General features: G+C 48.1%; 1 protein-coding gene across 1 annotated transcript in view; it reads right to left on the bottom strand.

Annotated features, from left to right (window-relative positions):
• Window positions 1-21354, bottom strand: part of LOC128847369 (butyrophilin subfamily 1 member A1-like) — a 45066-nt gene that overhangs the window by 10387 nt on the left and 13325 nt on the right. The window contains exons 4-7 of the mRNA XM_054046759.1: window positions 19874-20155; window positions 8727-8834; window positions 7000-7032; window positions 1829-1873 (exon numbers count right to left, since the gene is read on the bottom strand). Coding sequence (XP_053902734.1) covers window positions 1829-1873; window positions 7000-7032; window positions 8727-8834; window positions 19874-20155 — 468 coding nt within the window. The remainder of the gene's footprint in view (window positions 1-1828; window positions 1874-6999; window positions 7033-8726; window positions 8835-19873; window positions 20156-21354) is intronic.

The raw sequence follows: 21354 nt of genomic DNA, 5'->3' as shown, positions 1-21354 counted from the left end.
GCTTAGGCTTGCATGTTTTGATTTATTTTGCTTTGTGACTTTGTTCTGTCTGTTATTACTTGAAACCACTTAAATCCTCCTTTTTATACTTAATAAAATCATTTTTGTTTATTAATAAACCCAGAGTAAGTGATTAATATCTGGGGGAGCAAACAGCTGTGCATCTCTCTCTCTCAGTGATATAGAGGACAAAAAAAATATGAATTTACCCTGTATAAGCTTCATACAGAGTAAAACAGACTTATTTGGGGTTTGGATCCCATTGGGAGCTGGGTGTCTGGGTGCTGGAGACAGGTGCTGAGCTGTTTTTAGTTAAAGTTTGCAGCTTTGGGGACATGGCCCAGACCCTGGGTCTGTGTTGCAGCAGGCTAGCTTGTCTGGCTCAACAAGGCAGGGTTCTGGAGTCCCAAGCTGGCAGGGAAAACGGGCTCAGAGGTAATTTCAGCACATCAGGTGACATTCCCAAGGGATCTCTGTGACCAAACTCATCACAGCCCCTTCACACCCATTGCCATACCCTTCATTGGCTCCAATCCTTGTCCCCACCCATAGGATCTGCCCGCCCACTCCTCACCTGACACCTCCTGCTGCTCCCTGACTACCAACCTCACTCACCACCTTTCTCCCTTTGTTCCAGGCCTAGTGGGAGCTGGTGGGAGAAGGGAACAAACTCCCTGCTGCTAAGCATCATCCAACCGCCGCCTCCTCCTTCCTTCCTCAGAACTCTCTGCTCTCACCTGGCTTCCCAGCATCAACTCCCCCCTCCTGTGCTGGTTTAATTCACACTGACTCACCCAGGCCCTGGGCACTAGCACAGTGCATATGTGCAAGGTCCATGTCCTATGGTAGCACATTAGACCCAAGCTCTGTGACAGTCCCTTGGCGTTACGGGGCTTCGCTCCCCAACCCCTCCCCTGTCACTGCCTCTCCATCCAGTCCAGTTCAGTGTCCTGTCTGTTATCGGAGCAGTGAACGGATGCTCTTGTTGTTAAAGTGCTGACCTAGGAACCAGCAGGACTAGGCACAGCTTTGTCACAGCAGAGGGTAGTCAGGGCTTGTGGGTCCCCGGGAGGGGACCTGAGGGGATGCTTCTCCTCTTTCCCTTGGGAGTAACTTTAAGGGCTCGTCTACATGAGGAAAAGCCCTGAGTAGCTAGTGCAGAACAGCTAGTCAGCACTGGCTGCCTGTGTGGACACTCTTATTCCATGCCAAGAGTGTCCTTGTCTCGTTTGTGTTAATCCACATTGGAAGAATATGAATGCAGAATATTCCACACTAGCTATGCTGGGCTTTTCCCCAGGAATTCCCCACGCTGACATGTCCTAAGTGTGGGGAGAGGAGGTTTAAATTCCTTTTTCCTCACCCCAGCAACCCTTCTAGAGCCACCAGCTGCCCCTCTGCCCTCCATCCACTCTGCCATTGCATCAATGATGAGAATGATAAGCTCATCAACTGGATGTTTCTGCCAAAAATGGTCAGTAGTGAAATAAACAACTCATTGACTGGAGGTTATATCATAGCAACAGAGAGCAGGAAAACCATTGTCTGTTTGCACCAGCTCCCCCTCACAGCAGGTACCCTAGCGGGGGTGTGACTAACCAAGCCCTCAGACTTTCACATGGACAATGACATTTTCCCCGACCCCTTAGTTACTGTGAGACCTGTACGAGGACTGAGCAGGGACCGAATATCCCAGGGGAATGGGACTGAGAGTGACTGAAGCAGTATCAGCGTTAGTTACCTGCATATCTTCGGGCTCTGATGAGTCCTGAAATAATCAGACATGAGAATTTACAGAATGGAAATACAGACTCGACAAGTTACATACTGTGAAAAACAAACTCCACAAACCAGAAACGGAGCTTACCCAGTTCTGCCAGAGGGTCCATGGGAATGAGAGGGGAGAAAAGAGAAAAAAGAACATAAATGAATCAATAGGAGAGATTCTCAATTACATAAGTGCCCCGTTCTAAACCCAAATTACATTGCTTCAGAGGGAATTTTGCCTGAGTAAGGACACCAGGATTAGGCTCCTAATCTGTAGTTAGGGCTTCTGCTTTATCGTACCTGACCCTGCAAACCCTCCCCCCAGAAATCAACGGGACTGCACCTGTGAGGCTCACTCATGTGAGTCAGGGGGGCAGAATGGGGCCCATAGCGATAAAGGGTCCAGTTCTCTCCCCTGCTCCGGTCACTGTGTGCAGGGATGGCACAGACTGGCAGGAACTAGGCCCTGGATACCAGAGAATTCCCCTGGTGTAGGGAGAGCTCAGCTGGGGTAAAGCAGCATATCTGGCTCCTGTGCCAACTCTCCCGGTGTAGGAGGCCTGTCAGGGTGGGAGGGGTTAGGAGGAGGTGTGCTGGGGCAGAGCAGAGCACAATCACCAATCTCAGGGACCACAGCCAGCTGCAGCACATTAGAGCAGCCCCTGGGGCAGTCTGAGACTAGGGAGCCATAACCTGCTCCCTCACTGCCCCCACCCCCTACCCCAAGCAGATCCTGGCACAGCAGAAAATCTGGGTCTCCAGCTCAAAGAACTCTTCCTTTAGAAGTGTTTCCATAATGTGGATGATGCAGGAGTAACACCAAGAGGTGCTGAGCGCCTGCAACTGCTGCTGGATTCAGTGGGATCAGACCCATGTGCCTGATCCTACAGCTGTTGTGTGTGGAAGCCAACAGGGCTCAGGGGCCCAGTCCTGCTCCAAGCAAACCAGTGGTGTGGGAGCATGTCAGTGGAGAACTCACACGGCTGGGCCCTATTGGTATAAATAATTATTGTTCTTGTTACTGGGTGTCCGTGGTGTCAGGGAGTGAAGTTTGTTTGTTCGTGTTTAAGAGTATTTCCAAGGGTTGATGTTGTGAAAAATAAAACTGTTAATATTCATATTTCAATACCACAAATTTTCCATCCATTATTTCTGGATAATATCTGGATTTCCCCTTGTTGTGTACGGTACCTGTGACAGTAACACATTAATTTTTTACACTAACATTTCTTTGCACACCTAGTTCTGAGTGTTCCTTTTCTAATATAAAGCATAATCAAAACTAGTAAAAACACACATCCCTTTCACTGCCTCATATTCCGTTGGAAAGTAAAAGATATCATGAGTTAAGGTTGAGTCTCAAAATTTAAAGCACAATAGTCAAGCTAACAGCAATGTCTTCCTCACTGGTGATACGAATGTTTTGCAAGATTTGTCCAGAAGACGCTAAGCAGAGCACAGCACAGGAGCTGGCTTCTTATGGAGGCAGGGACCCAATCTTTCTAGGGTTGCCAACTTTCCAATTGAACAAAACCCAACACTTTCTTCCTGAGGTCCCACTCCTTCCACAAGGCCCTGCTCCCCACTCGCTCCATTCCCCCTCTCTCCATTGCTGGTTGTCCTCCACCCTCACTCACTTTCACCGGGCTGGGGCAGGGGCTTGGGGTGCAGAAGTGTGCTGAGGTCTCTGGCTGGGGCTAGGGATGAGTTGTCTGGGGTGGGGGAGAGAGCTCTGGGCTGGGGCACGGGTTCAGGTGCGAGCTCCAGGTAGGGCCAGAAACGAGGGATCCATGGTGCGGGAGAGGGCTTCAGGCTGGGGCAGGGGATTGAGGTGTGAGGCGGATGAGGGCTCTGACTAGGGGTGCAGGCTCTGGGGTGTGGCTGGGGATGAGGGGATTGGGGTGCAGGAGGGGCTCCGAGCTTCAGCAGGAGGTTGGGGTTCGGGAGGGGTGTGCGCTCCGGCTGCCGGTGTGGGCTCTGGGGTGGGGCCAGAGATGAGGGGCTTGGGGTGCAAGAGGGGGCTCAGGGCTGGGGCAGGGGCTTGGAGAGTAGGGGTGCAGGTTGCAGGCTCCAAGAGGTAGTTTGAGTGCAGGAAGGGACTCAGGGCTGGGGCAGGGGGTTGGGGTGCAGGAGGGGGTGTGGGGTCCTGGAGGTGCTTACCACGGCTCTCGGAAGCAGTCGCCAAAGTCCCTGAGGCACTTAGGTGTATGAGTGGCCAGGGACGCTTTGTGCACTGCCCTTGCAGCCGCAGGTGCTACCCCTGAAGCTCCCAATGGTCACAATTCCTGGCCAATGGGAGCTGCGGAGCCGACACTTGGGGTGTGGGCAGCGCATGGAGCTTCCCTGGCTGTCTATGTACCTATGTGCCTCAGGGACCTGGCGTTCACTTCTGGGAGCCTGCCTTAGCCCAGGGTCCCCGCTGTGCCACTGACCAGACTTTTAATGGCCCGGTCGGTGGTGCTGATCAGAGCTGCCAGGGTCCCTTTTCAACCAGGTGTTCTCGTCAAAAACCAGACGCCTGGCAACCCTAAACCCGTCCTGCCCCAGCTGTTACATATACTTGTTATACACCTCAGATACTGCACAGATCAACATGGACCAGAGAGCAGGGCATCCTGGCTCCACATCACTACTCTCTGTCCCTTCCACACTGATCCCTGCAACCCCCCCACACCTAACCCTCTTCATCCCTGTCTTCTGCACAGACACACACACCTTTAAGCCCCATCCCCTGCCATAACTCCATATCCCAGGGCCAGTCTCCTGCCCCACTGCACATTGTTATTTGCATTCCAGTAGCATCTAGAGGTCACACTCAGGGCCGGGTCCTACTGCACTAGGTCCTATACACACACACTCAGGGCCAGGCCCCACTGCGCTAGGTCCTGTACACACACACACTCCAGACTGGAAGGTGACACAATCCCTACTCCAGAGAGTTTACAATCTAGGGTCCTGACCCTGAAAATATTTATGCCCATGTCTAACTTTACTCAGAAACCTGCCCCTCTTCCCCGCCCGCCCCTCCAGGTACTGTCCCCTCTCCCTCCTCCCCTTTATCTCTGAACTCAGTGAATCCAGTCTGCAAACAATGCTTATGCCTCCAACTGTCTTAGATCCCTTCCAGTCTGACGTCCCTCCTAACAACTGTAGTCACACAGCTCTCACTGGGGTCCCTCATGATCTTCCTGGCCAAATCTCAGTGCCCACAATCTCAGGGATCTCAAATCTCCCTGTACAATGAATGGGGAGAAGCAGGCGCCTTAGAATGGGATCCACAAAACCCAGTGTGCTAGGAGCCATGTAAGCCAGCCAATGGGAGATGCCAACAAGAGGGGTATGTGCTAAGTCCTGCCCCTCTCAGGAGTTTGGAGCCTCTCTCTCCTAGCAATCCATATCCAGGAACCTCTCTTCTGGAGCCAGGTGGCTTAGGCACCTCAGTGTGTCTTGTGAGACAGAGTAAGGCACCTGCCGTGCTCCACACAAGATGGCAGAGGGGTTACAGAGTGATTCTCAATTAATATTTACTTGAAGTGTAACAACTTGAACAAAAGAGACTGAAGGAGACTCACATCAGAATGTCCCATAGCCCAGTGCTTAGAGCATTCTCCTGAGAGGTGGGAGATCCCTGTTCAAATCCTTTCTCTTCACCTCGCAGTGATGGGGAACCTAAACCAGAGCCTCCCACATTCCAGCTGGGTACTGTAACGCCTGGGCTAAAGGTTATAAGGGAGGGTTGCCTCCTCCCTGTCTCCCACCTCTGTTCTGTGTAGTGTTGGGTGGCATCTGAGCACCTCTATTGGATCAGACCCCATGGGTGACATAAAGGCTCCTCCACCCACCTTCTCATAGTTTATGTGTTGCTCTGGGGCACAGGAGGGAGACAGGTCCCCAGACATGTAGAATGAGGCAGCAGTGTGCTCCATGTGCCATGAGGCACAAACTTAGACACTGAGAGAACTATTACAGAAGAGATTTATGTTCTAAGTGAGTTTAGGCACCTACAGGGTTAGGTGTCAGCCAAGTGGGAGGTTGCAGATGATGGTGGCTAAAACTGGGATTGAGTCGCCCATGTCTGGGGTGTAGGTTTTAAATCTCCTTATAGATCTGGGTCATAATGCACAATTCAATTCCTCTTAATATAAAGTTAAGATTGAGAGGACGTATACTTGTAACTTAAGGGTAAAAATACATTACAGGGATCCTGTAATTATCCATAAAGTGTTATACACCCAGGAAATACAGAACTAAGGTTAAATTTAAAAGAAACCCAAACATGCTCTGGTCCAGAAATGCAGCTAAGGCACCTAAATAACCTTAACTCTGCCCTGTAATAACAATATGACGGGAAAATTGAAAAACATTGTGTGCCTTTGAAATCAGTTTTATTTAATGTAGAACTTCACAGACTGCTCTGCATTAATCAGACCTGTGTGGTTATTGTACGGAATCGCTGCAGGGTGGAGCTGAGAGTGAAATCCTGCCCCCTCCCACATTACCAGGGTATGGAAGGACCAGAACACAGGGAAATCCCCTCTGAGGATCCTGTTAAATATTGGACAAGTCTCTGGGTTCGTCTACACTGCAAAAAACCCCTCAGCAGTGGGTCTCAGAGCCTGAGTCAACAGTCTCGGCTTGTGGGGCTCACACTATGGGGCTGGAAAAGAGCAGTATAGACATTCCCACTCAGGCTGGCACCTGGGCTCTGAAACCCAGCAAGGGGGAAGGCTCTCAGAGCCTGGGCTCCAGCCTGAGCAGGAATGTCTACATTGCTAATATTTAGCCCTGCAGCGCGAGCCCCAGTCAGTTGACCCAGGCTCCAAGACTCGCAGCCACAGGTGATTTTTTGCACAGTAAATGTGCCCACAGTCTCCATCAATGAGGCTGACTGAGCTGGGCTGATATATTCATGACCCTGGGCCCAAGGTGCCATTTCTGTAATTCCTGTGAGGTTTATTAGGACAAATGGTCCCTTCCCCTTCAGAGCCCGTCTGTGTCAGCATTAGAAGCCCCTGAGCTCACTGCTTGGGCTCTGGCACCGATATGGAGATGTTCTCCATCATTCATTAAAACAGGCTGTAACTCCACCTGTTAAAATTGAGCTAAAAGTGTTAAACAGTGGCTCCACATCATTAAAAGTGGCTTTCAATTCAGTTAAGTTGGCTCAAGTGAGTTAACTCGACTGACGTGACATGAAATCTTCAACCCATCCCATTGGTCCCAGACACTGACCTTTCTGTCTCTTCATGTCAGATCGCAGAGCCTCTAGGGGGAGAAAAAGGAGAGACGTGAGATTTCCCCCTGTCATGTTTGGGGATAATGTTAATATCAGTTAATGTAACTGGCCCAGACAGCAGGGTCTCTAGAGAGAGAACAGGGCGAGAGGACATCAATTTATAGAGTCCAAGGCCAGAAGGGAGCATTGTGATCACCTAGTCTGACTCCTGTATAACACAAGCCCATGGGCTTCCCCACAACAATTCCTAGAGAGGATCTTTTAGAAAAACATCCAATATTGATTTGAAAACTGCCAGTGCTGGAGAATCCACCACGACCCTTGGGAAATTGTTGCAACAGTTAATTAATAATGGCGAGATTTCACCCTGTCGTGTTTATGGGATAACTCTACTGTCAGTCAATGTAATGAACCCAGACATTGACCTTTCTCACTCTCCATATCAGGTTGTACGGTATCTCAGGAGAGAAAAGGGCGAGAGGAGAGATTTCACCCTGTCGTTTTTATGGTGCGGTTCCTGCTATTCATGTAATTTTTCTGTAATTATGAAAGCGAGGCAGACAGACTGACAAACAGGACACACAGACAAATCTGTCTCATCATCCCTGAACTCAGCATCCCTGCTGCCTCGGCCCCACTGACCATCATCTCTAGGGGCTGCTCTAAGTGTCTCCCTCAGGAGCCATCCCTGCTGCCTGGACCCTGTCACACTCCTGTCTGATCTGGCTGCTCCCCTCTGTGCCCATCCCCTGAACAGCCCCAGCTCTCCCCAGCTCCTGACTGTGGGGATGAGGGTGGGAAGTGAGCAACGGGAACGGGGCACTGACCTGGGATGGATAAGGGACGGGGCTTGGTTGGCTCAATCCTAGGCCAATTCCTGACCTTGTAGGTGGTACTTGCCCCTGATCCTAATCGTAAGTGGTAACAGCTCCTCCTAGGGTCTCAGTAGATGGGGGGGGGGGGCAAAATGGGGTGGAGGGGTCTTTCTTTAGCTAGATGCTCAAGTGAACAGGATCTCAGGCTGAACAAGTCTTAGTGTAGCTAAGATAATTGCTAATCTGTCATTTTCACAGCCACTGCTTTGCCCTTCTGCAACTCCTACTCAGCTAGACTGAGTGTGGTGGTTCAAGCACCAACTGGGGAGCAGAATTGGCCCTAAGAAACCCCCCTCTCTTCTCCTTTGCTTTCTGTTTTTCCTGCAAGCAGCCAAGTTACATATATCGATGCTTCAAGTCCAGCTCACTGAGCCCCAAATAGTGTTTGAGCCATGCTTATCACCGTGGAACAGTTCAGAATCACAGTCGATCGGGATCCTTGAGTGAGATTTGAAGGGATGAAACCACTTGACATTTCTTGGTTCAGACAAAGTCATAATTTATTCAGCTCCCCCTTCACCCTCAGCCCGGCTCCCACTGCCTGATACCTCCTCCAAACATTGAATCCTTGTATCTGTTAGGGTTGCCAACCCTCCAGGATTGGCCTGGAGTATCCCGGAATCAGCATTGACCTCCCAGTGACTATTGAAGCAATCCAAGAGATTTTAATAGGCTATTTTAAGAAAATGACATTATGTCATGTTGGGAAAAATATCTCCCAGAATAGCTTCAGTCACAGTTGGCAACCCTAGTATCTCTACTTTTGTTTTTGTTTTTCAATCAATCAATCAATTTCTCTCTCACACACACACACACACACCCCAAATTCCCCCCTCTTGTTACTTCACCTTTTGCTCTGTGTTGCCTCCAGAAGCAGTAACCAGCCAGGGGAAGGAGAACAGCCAGGATCACACCCAGAGCCACTATCCAAGGATTGACTCGTGGGAAAAACAGCTCTGCAAGAGAAAGTGCCATTGACTTGGGAGCAAACATGCGCAGAATGAAGGCAGGACACAGTGACAGTGGTGACACTGTGACTAGTTAAAAAGACTCTCACAGGGAAATACACAGTGAGATGTGGTTCCTCTGTGCTTTATTATTAAACCAATGAATGTCCAAGCTTTAACGTGAACATGGTTAATTAATGGGAGGGGGCGTGTCGTAGGTAGGGAGGGAATAGGGTGGAGCTCCGCTATGCTACAGCTATCCTCCTGTAGCCAATGCTGAAATGTATCAGATATATTTAGGATATAGAGGTGAAATATAAATATTAGGGCTGCTGATTAATCACAGTTAACTCACGCAATTAACTCAAAAAAATTAATCACAATTAATCGCAATTTTAATCACACTGCTAAACAATAGAATACCAATTGAAATTTATTAAATATTTTTGTATGTTCTTCTACATTTTCAATTGCAACACAGAATACAAAGTGTACAGCACATGTTGTTCATTTTAAGAACACTTTCACTGCAGATTTGACAAAACGCAAAGAAGATACCAATGTGAGATTTCTAAAGATAGCTACAGCACTTGACCCAAGGTTTAAGAATCTGAAGTGCCTTCCAAAAGCTGAGAGGGATGAGGTGTGGAGAATGCTTTCAGATGTCTTAAAAGAGCAACACTCCAATATGGAAACTACCAAACCTGAACCACCAAAACGGAAAATCAACCTTCTGCTGGTGGCATCTGACTCAGATGATGAAAATGAGCATACGTTGGTCCACGCTGCTTTGGATTGTTATCGAGCAGAACTCATCATCAGCCTGGATGCATGTCCTCTGGAATGGTGGTTGAAGCATGAAGGGACATATGAATCTTTAGCTAGGGTGACCAGACATCCCGATTTTATCGGGACTGTCCCGATATTTGCTTCTTTGTCCCACGTCCCGACCAATGTTTGGTCGGGACACTGGACAAAAAAGAAATTTTGCTCTCTGCTCTGGCGCTCGCGCCCCCCCCGCCCCCCGCACCAGCTCCGCCCCCTCCTTCCCCCATTGGCTCCCTCCCCAAATCCCTGCCCTGGCCCCGCCTCTTCCCCAACCACGCAGCATTCCTCCTCCCTCCCAGGCTTGCAGCATGGCAGGGCAAGCCTGGAGGGACGGGGTGGCGGCGGTGCTTGGATCCTGGAGCTGGTGAGTCAGCTCCGGCACCCCGGCACCGGGTGGGCAAAGGGGGGCTGGCAAGGGAGGGAGACAGGGGGCTCAGCTGTGAGCCCCCCCGCCGCGCCAGAGGGCTTCTGCCCGGGCTGCTGCACCCGGGGCCGGGAGCGCAGCCTTGAGACTACTCCAGCCCTGCAGCCCACAGGGCAGCGCGGTGGGTCCGGTCGGGGGCAGCGCGCAGCGGGCAGGGGCTGGGTGGGTGGTGCGGGGGCATAGGCCAAATACCTACTGCTGCCAGGGAGCCCCGCGCCTCTCCCTCCCACTCGCGGCTACGGCTCCTTCCCGGTGGGACACGCCCCCCGGCCTGCCCCGGGCACATGCGGCGCACGTCCAGCCGCTCCTTCCCGGCGGGAGGGAGACTAGGCACGGGGGACGCGCGCCGCATGTGGCCGGGGCAGCGGGAGGCGCGTCCCGCCGGGAAGGAGCCACAGCCGCTAGCGGGAGGGAGAGGCGCGGGGCTCCCTGGCAGCTGCGGGGATTCGGCCCCTGACGCCCACCAGGCTCCTGCCCGCTCCGCGCTGCCCCCGCCCGGACCCACCGTGCCCTGCATATCCCCGTGGTGGGCTGGGGGGGGGGCGAGAGGCGCCGCGGGGAGGGCAGCGCGGGGCCAGGGCTAATGCCCCAAGCCCCTTTAAAAGTCTTTTTTTTTTTTCTCCGCCCCCCCCCCCCTTTTTGTTTTGCTTCGCCCCCGTCCCGATATTTTATACTGCTAATCTGGTCACCCTATCTTTAGCACATCTGGCATGTAAATATTTTGCAATGCTGGCTACAACAGTGCCATGTGAATGGCTGTTCTCACTTTCAGGTGACATTGTAAACAAGAAGCGGGCAGCATTATTCCTTGCAAATGTAAACAAACTTGTGTGTCTGAGTGGACAAGTAGGACTGAGTAGAGTTGTAGACTTTGTTTTATTTTTACATTGTTTTATTTTTAATGCAGTTTTTTTGTACATAATTCTACATTTGTAAATTCAACTTTCATGATACAGAGATTGCACTTCAGTACTTGTTGTGACGTTCCCCTCTGGTGTTATCTGGACCAGTGATCTGCTAGGTCACTCCAATCCTTGACTCTGGGACCCAGCCTTACCCTGCTCTGCTGTGAGAACCCCCACTCCTGGGCTGTTCACGTAAAGCCTCTGGCATGTAAGCTGCTCCCAGCTACTTGCAACTGAATGACACTAGCTGTGACAGACCCAGACCAGTGGGGTACAGGAGTCTGGCAGAGGGCAAATATACTGGTCACTGGATGAGTCGTTTTCTGTTCCCTGAGTGACCAGAACAGAGGCTGCACTAGAGTAATCAGGAACCTGCTAGAACCAATTAAGGCAGGCAGGCTAATTAGGACACCTGGAGCCAATTAAGAAGAAGCTGCTAGAATCAATTAAGGCAGGCTAATCAGAGCACCTGGGTTTTAAAAAGGAGCTCACTTCAGTTTGTGGTGTGAGTGTGAGGAACTGGGAGCAAGAGGCACAAGGAGCTGAGAGTGAGAGGGTGTGCTGCTGGAGGACTGAGGAGCACAAGCGTTATCAGACACCAGGAGGAAGGTCCTGGGGTGAGAATAAGGAAGGTATTTGGAGGAGGCCATGGGGAAGTAGCCCAGGGAGTTGTAGCTGTCATGCAGTTGTTACAGGAGGCACTATAGACAGCTGCAGTCAACAGGGCCCTGGGCTGGAACCCGGAGTAGAGGGTGGGCCCAGGTTCCCCCCAAACCTCCCAATTGACCTGGACTGTGGGTTCTTCCAGAGGGGAAGGTCTCTAGGCTGTTCCCCAACCCACGTGGTGAATCTCTGAGGCAAGAAAATCCGCCAATAAGCGCAGGACCCACCAAGATAGAGGAGGAACTTTGTCACATAGCCAATATCTCCAGTCCCAGACACAACCCTAGCAACCTCCATCTTGCAGTGTCCAGTTATGCCCGATGGATGGTGTAAGCTTATATTAGTTCATAAATTTAACAAAGAAATTGATATGTACCATGCTTGTTATCCCAACGGGAGTCTCTGACACACTTCAAACCAAATGCACTGCTTCAGGCAGAACAAACAAACAGATTTATTAACTATAAAGATAGATTTTAAGTGATTATAAGTCAAAGCACAAGAAGTCAGATTTGGTCAAACAAAATAAAAGCAATATACATTCTAAGCTGATCTTAACACTTTCAATGCCCTTATAAACTTAGATGCTTCTCACCACAGGCTGGCTGGTTTCTCTTCAGCCAGGCTCTCCTCTTTGATCAGTGCCTCAGTCGCTTGGTGTGGTGTGTGTAGATCTCAGTGGAAGAGAGAGAGACCACGCGTGTGCATGGCAAACGTCTCTCCCTATTATGTTCTTTCTTCCCTCTTGGCTTTGCCCCACCCACCTCAGAGTCAGGTGAGCATTATCTCATCGCAGTTCCAAACTGACCAAAGGAAGGGGGGTGACTCCCTTGAGAGTCCAACAAATCCTTTTGTTGTTGGCTAGGACAGTGTCCTTTGTTCCTGTGAGGCTTGGCTGGGTTTGTCCCATACACGCCCTGATGAGGTGTGAACTGTCTTTCTGTTCTTGGAGAGTTTTTGCCTGGGCTTGCTTTAAGCCATGAGGCTACATTTTCAGCCTTGTAACTATATCCATGAAATTATAACCTATAACATTACTGTATTAATTACTATAACCACCATGCTCAGTGAAACATGAGCCTTTGGAAGACACCCAACATGAAAAACTTTGCATGGGAAACCACATAATCATTTTATAAAGATGAACATAGGGTGTAGGGTGTTCCCCCAAGGTACAGAGTGTCACACTTATATTAGGTGAATTGAAAAATACTATCTTTTGTTTTTACAGTGCAAATATTTGTAATAAAAAATATAGTGAGCCCTGTACACTTTGTATTCTGTGTTGTAATTGAAATAAAAATATTTGAAAATGTAGAAAACATCCAAAAGTATTTAAATAAATGATATTATATTGTTTAACAGTGTGATTAATTGTGCGATTAATCACAATTAATTTTTAATCGCTTAACAACCCCAATAAATATTAATCAATGTTGTAACACAGGCCTACTGGCCTCAGGCCTGTAAAATATTGGACTTAGCCAAATTAGGCCTCAGGACTTAATGTACTTATGATAGTGTACACTAATAACATACCTGCTGTGTTTGTGGCTGTTTGTGATATGCTGATGTTTTGAAAAGAAGTGCTGAGTTTGTATTATAATGTCTATGAGAAATCCATACACACCACAAGACAACTGCTGGTAGCCAGGGTGAAAGACTTCTGCCAGTTACTATACTGATACGGTGATGTAAATGTTAATCAATATAAAGGGGAACTAATGAGTTCACTAATGAGAAATGGAGCACCACAAAAGGAGTGAGGTATGGAAGTTGAAATAAGGAATAGGGGTTAAAGCCGTCATAAATATGTTTGAACTCCAGTGGGCATCAGCATAACGATGATTACGTGGGGGGAGGGATAGCTCAGTGGTTTGAGCATTGGCCTGCTAAATCCAGGGTTGTGGATTTAATCCTTGAGGGGACCATTTAGGGATCTGGGGCAAAAATCTGTCTGGGGATTAGTCCTGCTTTGAGCAGGGGGTTGGACTAGGTGACCTTCTGAGATCCCTTCCAACCCTGATATTCTATGACAGGGAAACAAGTCTTGTGGGTGGGGGGAAGCGATAGATATGGTATATCTTGACTTTAGTAAGGCTTTTGATACGGTCTCGTATGACCTTCTCATAAACAAGCTAGGTAAATACAACCTAGATGGATTTACTATAAGGTGGGTGTATAACTGGTTGGAAAACCATTCCCAAGAGTAGTTAGTGGTTCACAGTCAAGCTGGAAGGGCATATCAAGTGGGTCCCACAGGGATCAGTTCTGGGTCCGGTTCTGTTCAATACCTTCATCAATGACTTAGATAACGGTATAGAGAGAGCACACTTAAAGTTTGTGGACGATACCAAGCTGGGAGGGGTTGCAAGTACTTTTCAGAATAAGATTAAAATTCAAAATGAACTGAGCAAACTGCAGAAATGGTCTGAAGTAAATTGGATGAAATTCAATAAGAACGAATGCAAAGTACTCCACTTAGGAAGAAACAGTCAGTTGCACACATACAAAATGGAAAACGACTGCCTAGGAAGGAGTACTGCAGAAAGGGATCTGGGGGTCATAGTGGATCATAAGCTAAATATGAGTGAACAGTGTAACACTGTTGCAAAAAAAGTGAACATCATTCTGGGATGTATTAGCAGGAGTATTGTAAGCCAGTCATGAGAAGTAATTCTTCTGCTCTACTCTGCGCTGATACGGCCTCATCTGGAGCATTGTGTCCAGTTCTGGGTGCCACATTTCAGGAAGGATGTGGAGAAATTGGAGAAAGTCCAGAGAAGAGCAGGGCCAGCTCCAGGTACCAGTTGAGCAAGCTGGTGCTTGGGGTGGCAGATGGTACGAGGCGGCATTCCATCCAATCCTAAGGCAGCACGGCTGTTTCCCCCACCCCACCCCACCCCGCTCCGGCCGCCCTGTAAGGGGCGACGGCGTGGAGGAGGGGAGCGCCCTGCAGCAAGCCCGGCAGGGCAGCCCACATCCTTCAATCCCAGCAGACCGGAGCGGCGCAGAGCCCTCCCCGCAGGCTGCACGGCAATCGGGGCCGTGTGGGGAGGGCCCCACTGAAGCCCTGGCTGCCCCCCTTCTCTCTCTCCCCCCCTGGTCCCTCCCCATCCCCTCTCCCCCCCTCCCCCCCACTAGCCGGGGCACATCTGCAGCGCAGGGAGTCCCCCTGCATCCTGGCTCCGGCCGCAGGTTTTTTTTTGTTTTGCTTTGCTGTTCTGGCCGCCCTGTGGTTTGTTTGTTTGGGGTTTTTTTGGCTTGGGGCGGCCAAAAAGCCAGAGCCAGCCCTGGAGAAGAGTTACAAAAATGATTAAAGGTCTAGAAAACATGATGCATGAGGGAAGATTGAAAAAAAAAATGGGTTTTTTAGTCTGGAGAAGAGAAGACTGAGAGGGAACATGATAACACTTTTCAACTACACATAAAAGGTTGTTACAAGGAAGAGGAAGAAAAATTCTTCTTGTTAACCTCGGAGGATAGAACAAGAAGCAATGGGCTTACATTGCAGCAAGGGCAGTTTAGGTTGAACATTAGGTTAAATGTCCTAACTGTCTGGGTGGTTAAGCACTGGAATAAATTGCCTAGGGAGGTTGTGGAATCTCCGTCATTGGAGGTTTTTAAGAGCAGGTTAGACAAACACCTGTCAGGGATGGTCTAGATAATACTTAATCCTGCCATGAGTGTAGGAGACTGGACTAGATGAACCCTCAAGGTCCCTTCCAGTCCTACGATTCTATAACAGTCATGTCATTCTGAGCATACCAAGAGGTTATTAAGCAGTGCAGCACTTTGAAATCTCAGATGAAGAGTACTTTACAAATGCAATATTCTTATTATTACAGTGATGAAATATTCATTCTGTATTAACAGTTATTTGATAGATAATAATACATAAAACATGAAACTTTTCTAAAAATTAGGATGCTCTTACATATTATTTTGTTTCTGAATATTTTGGGCCTGATCCTTTATTGCCAGCACTCCCAATGCTCCCACCGACTTGGTTATGCAGGAAGGCAGGATCAGGCCCATTGTGTGACTGTAAAGTGAAACAACTATAATGTATATTCACAGGGGAGATCAGAATTATGCTAGCCACGAAGCTCTGCATTTCCTGCCTTCTGTGCAATTAAATATAAGTTACAACCTGATCTTCAGTTCTGACTCCGGCAAAACTCGCATTTAAGCCAATGGGAGATTTGTCAGAGTCTAAACTGCAGGACAGAGCCCGTAGTGCAGCTCTCACACTGATGTGGTATTTTCAGATGTCACCTAAGCAGCAACGATCAGATCATAACCAGGACTCTTGTGCTAATCAGGAAAAAGGACTTCATTAGCCAGATTTTCATAAATACTCAGCACCCAGCAACTCTCACTGAGAACAAAGGAGAATTCCCTCCCCCCCCCCCACTGAGAACTGTGATGGTCACAGCACATACAGAAAAGTTAGAGACAAACATAAATACTCTTGCTGGAAGGTTGCAGCGTAACACAACTTTATGTCTTAGAATCCAGAACCTTAACACACAAGAACCCAAACCAGAGAGGGGCTGCTCGCTAAGGGCTTGTCTTCACTACCCACCCGGATCGGCGGGTAGAAATCAATCTCTCGGGGATCGATTTATCGCGTCTCGTCGGGACGCGATAATCGATCCCCGAATTGACGCACGTACTCCACCAGCCCAGGTAGGAGTAAGCTCCGTCGACGCGGGAGCCGCAGCGGTCGATTTGCCGCCGTCCTCACAGTGGGGTAAGTCGGATCAGATACGTCGAATTCAGCTACGCTATCCCCGTAGCTGAATTTGCGTATCTGAAATCGATCCCCCCCTGTAGTGTAGACGTAGCCTAAGGCAGTGGGCACAACTCACCGCACCTTGCTTTATGTTGACTCATCTACAGGAACAGTTTGTGAACAGCAAACTGGGGTGTAAATCCACCTCACACTAGCCTGCTGCCCACTAACTAGCCTTGTGGGCCATGCTGCCATTCACTGAAAGTTTCCTGGTGCACATTGCTCTGTTCCGGTTTCAAAGTGGGGTCGTTCAAAGCGTTTCATTTCAAAAGGGAGAACTATGCAAAAATTAGGGGGTTAGTTAGACAGAAGTTAAAAGGTACAGTGACTAAATTGAAAATTCCTGCAAGCTGCATGGGCGCTTTTTAAAGACACCATAATAGAGGCCCAACTTCAATGTATACCCCAAATTAAGAAACACAGTAAAAGAACTAAAAAAGAGCCACTGTGGCTTGACAACCATGTAAAAGAAGCAGTGAGAGATAAAAAGACTTCCTTTAAAAAGTGGAAGCCAAATCCTAGTGAGGTAAATAGAAAGGAGCATAAACACTGCCAAATTAAGTGTAAAAATGTAATAAGAAAAGCCAAAGAGGAGTATGAAGAATGGCTAGCCAAAACCACCAAAGGTAATAACAAAATGTTTTTTAAGTACATCAGAAGCAGGAAGCCTGCTAAACAACCAGTGGGGCCCCTCGATGATTGAGATAGAAAAGGAGCACTTAAAGACAATAAAGTCACTGCAGAGAAACTAAATGGATTCTTTGCTTCAGTCTTCACAGCTGAGGATGTTAGGGAGCTTCCCAAACCTGAGCCGGATTTGTAGGTGACAAATCTGAGGAATTGTCACAGATTGAAGTGTCACTAGAGGAGGTTTTGGAATTAATTGATAACTTAACATTAACAAGTCACCGGGACCAGATGGCATTCACCCAAGAGTTCTGAAAGAACTCAAATGTGAAGTTGCGGAACTGTTAACTAGGGTTTGTAACCTGTCCTTTAAATCGGCTTCTGTACCCAATGACTGGAAGTTAACTGATGTAACGCCAATATTTAAAAAAGGGCTCTAGAGGTGATACCGGCAATTACAGACCGGTAAGTCTAACATCAGTATCAGGCAAATTAGTCGAAACAATAGGTAAGAATAAAATTGTCAGACACATAGAAAAACAAACTGTTGAGCAATAGTCAACATGGTTTCTGTAAAAGGAAATTGTGTCTTACTAATCTATTAGAGTTCTTTGAAGGGGTCAACATGTGGACAAGGGGGATCCAGTGGACATAGTGTACTTAGATTTCCAGAAAGCTTTTGATAAGGTCCCTCACCAAAGGCTCTTACGTAAATTAAGCTGTCATGGGATAAAAGGGAAGATCCTTTCATGGATTGAGAACTGGTTAAAAGACAGGAAACAAAGGGTAGGAATTAATGGTAAATTTTCAGAACGGAGAGGGGTAACTGGTGGTGTTCCCCAAGGGTCAGTCCTCGGACCAATACTATTCAACTTATTCATAAATGATCTGGAGAAAGGGATAAACAGTGAGGTGGTGATACTAAACTGCTCAAGATAGTTAAGACCAAAGCAGACTGAAGAACTTCAAAAAGATCTCACAAAACTAAGTGATTGGGCAACAAAAATGGCAAATTAAATTTAATGTGGATAAATGTAAAGTAATACACATTGGAAAAAATAACCCCAAGTATACATACAATATGATGGGGGCTAATTTAGCTACAACAAGTCAGGAAAAAGATCTTGGAGTCATCATGGATAGTTCTCTGAAGATGTCCACACAGTGTGCAGAGGCAGTCAAAAACGCAAACAGGATGTTAGGGATCATTAAAAAGGGGATAGAGAATATATTATTGCCCTTATATAAATCGATGGTATGCCTACATCTCAAATACTGCCTACAGATGTGGTCTCCTCATCTCAAAAAAGATATACTGGCACTAGAAAAGGTTCAGAAAAGGGCAACTAAAATGATTAAGGATTTGGAACGGGTCCCATATGAGGAGAGATTAAAGAGGCTAGGACTCTTCAGCTTGAAAAAGAGGAGACTAAGCGGGTATATGATAGAGGTATATAAAATCATGAGTGATGTAGAGAAAGTGGATAAGTAAATAACTTTTCCTTATTCCCATAATACAAGAACTAGGGGTCACCAAATGAAATTAATAGGCAGCAGGTTTAAAACAAATAAAAGGAAGTTCTTCTTCACCCAGTGCACAGTCAACTTGTGGAACTCCTTACCTGAGGAGGTTGTGAAGGCTAGGACTATAACAGCATTTAAAAGAGAACTGGATAAATTCATGGAGGTTAAGTCCATTAATGGCTATTAGCCAGGATGGATAAGGAATGGTGTCCCTAGCCTCTGTTTGTCAGAGGGTGGAGATGGATGGCAGGAGAGAGATCATTAGATTCACTCCCTCTGTGACACCTGGTATTGACCACTGACAGTAGACCGGATACTGGGCTAGATGGACCTTTGGTCTGACCCAGTACGGCCATTCTTATGTTCTTATGCACTATGGGATTATTAGTCCGTGTTGCAGGGTTAACACAGACAGTGCTCAGGAGGCCAGTGTGAGACAGATTTACACCCCAGGTCACCGTGAACTAACTGTTCCTGTAGACAAGCCCTGATTCTGCTCACACACTTTCCTACAGAGCCCTTTAACCCCCCTCTCTTCAAGTGATTGCTTGCAATTCCAACACAGTCCTCTCTATACCACAAGAACAAAAGAGAATTCCCTCCCCCACCCCCATTGAGAAGAATGATGATTGCTGGGTACTGAGCTGTTATGAAAATCTGGCCAATGACAGCCCAGCCTGCAAGGTGCTAAACACCCTCAGCTCCTACTGAAGTCAAAGGGCATGTCTACGCTATAATTAGCACCTGCTACTGGTCCGTGCCAACTGACTCAGTGTCATGGGGCTTGGGCTAAGGGGCTGTTTAATTGCAGTGTAGATATTTGGGCTCAGGCTGAAGCCCGAGCTCTGGGACCTTCTCACCTCACAGGGGTCTGAAGCCTGGACTCCAGCCCCAGCCCGAATGTCTACACCAGAATTTGACAACCCCTTAGCCTGAGGCCCTTGGCCTGTGCCAGCTGGCACAAGCCACCAGCCAGGGCGGCTCCAGGCACCAACGTTCCAAGCATGTGCTTGGGGTGGCCCTTCTCAAGGGGTGGCACTTCGCCTTTTTTTTTTTTTTGCTTGGGGCGGCAAAAAACCTGGAGCTGGCCCTGCCACCAGCGGGTGTCTAAGTGCAGTGTGGATACATCCAAAGAGAATTGAGGCTGCTCAGGACTTTTCAAGATGTGCTCAGCACCTTGAAGGTCCAGGCCAATAAACAGGAGACACGACGCTAAAAACTTTCCACCCATGTCTGCTGCGTCTCAGTCTATCCATGTGCAGCTGGGACGGGCACTGACCTGCTATGGAAATCGCTGATTCTCTCTCCTGGTTGAGACGGGGGTTCCTAACACAGCAGGACACTTTCTGGTTGGACTCTTCCATTATAACAAGGGCAATCTCCGCTTGAAACAGGCCATTGGACTCTTCGGATATGATTTCAGAGGCTGATGGTAAGAGCTGCCCCTGGAGATCTCTCCACTGAGCCTTGGGCTGTGGGTACCACCCGGCTGATCGACACACAACCCGGATCCCTCCGTCCTGATGTCCCTCCACAGAGATGACAGGAGCAGAGCCCAAACCTACAGAAGAAATAAATGAACTTGTGATAATCCTACAGTGACCAGTAATGAGCCAAAGTTTTATTACACTGTTATAAGAAGCCATTTCCTATTAAACTAATAATTGAATGAGTCCATGAGTGCAGCTGGCCAGTTAATCTAGTCAGATTCCTATTTAACATACAGCATGTAGAATTAATGTTAATGTCAGGGCTTTTCTATGCACAAATTTGCTCCAGTTTAGCTAAAATGATTTAGTTAATCAAGAGCAAGTCCCTGTGTGGACACTCTGAAATCAGGAAGGAATTGACTCAAGATAAATCAATATAAGCCATTTCCAAACTCATTTAATAGTGTCCACACAGAGGTTTGCACTTGTGCATTGAAACCAGTGCACATGTATGGGTAGACAAGACTTAAATTAATTCACTAATAAAAAACCTTATTATAGGGGAGTTCAGATTGCCTTGGCAGTGCCTTGTACCCTTCCAGAATGCAGAAGCAGGTAGCAGTAAACTGATACCACCATAGGTGCTGGAACTGGGGGTGCTGCAAACCACTGAAGTGGTTTCCATCATATACAGTGTTCACAATTTGGTTCAATGGATCTCAGCACCCCCACTATAAAAATTGTTCCAGCGACCCTGGGTACCTCTGAAAGCCAGGAAATGAACTCAGCGAAACAGAAACACAAACACTAGATAGCAAGGAAATGCAGGGTTAAGGTCACGCCTCCCACACTAGCTCACACATGAGGTTTTTGTTACTGATGAGCTACACTGAAATAAAAACAATCAGAACAAGGGTCTTGTACCATAACCAAAGGTGTGAATTCAAACTGATTTCATTATTGCAGGGTCAGTCTGTGTGCAGAGAGGCCATAGGGTTTTTGGAAATTTCACACAGACCACCCTAGAAAAGCAAACAACCTCCAAGGAGAGACAGAGAAGGGACGGGTGCCTGGAGCTTCCCGCTCGGATTCTTGCCCAGAAGAGCACAGGCTCAGGAGTCCTCTCCCAGAAGGGACGTGACTCACAAGGCGGCTTTGGTCCGACAGACTCATGGGAAATGCCCAAGAGCCACAGACAAGAACTGAGGTTAATGGACCTAAGGTGAAAATTATATGTAACCTCCCCCTACCCCCCAGTGCCTCTGCTCCTGTTCCTTTTAAACAGTAGTAGCCAATATTGGTTTTGTTGCTGCCAGAAGAGTGGAGCAGC

This window comes from Malaclemys terrapin, chromosome 13 (assembly GCF_027887155.1).
Source record: "Malaclemys terrapin pileata isolate rMalTer1 chromosome 13, rMalTer1.hap1, whole genome shotgun sequence".
Classification (NCBI taxonomy): domain Eukaryota; kingdom Metazoa; phylum Chordata; order Testudines; family Emydidae; genus Malaclemys; species Malaclemys terrapin.
Note: the sequence above shows the minus strand (reverse complement) of the source record. Positions and strands in the feature narration are given on the sequence as shown.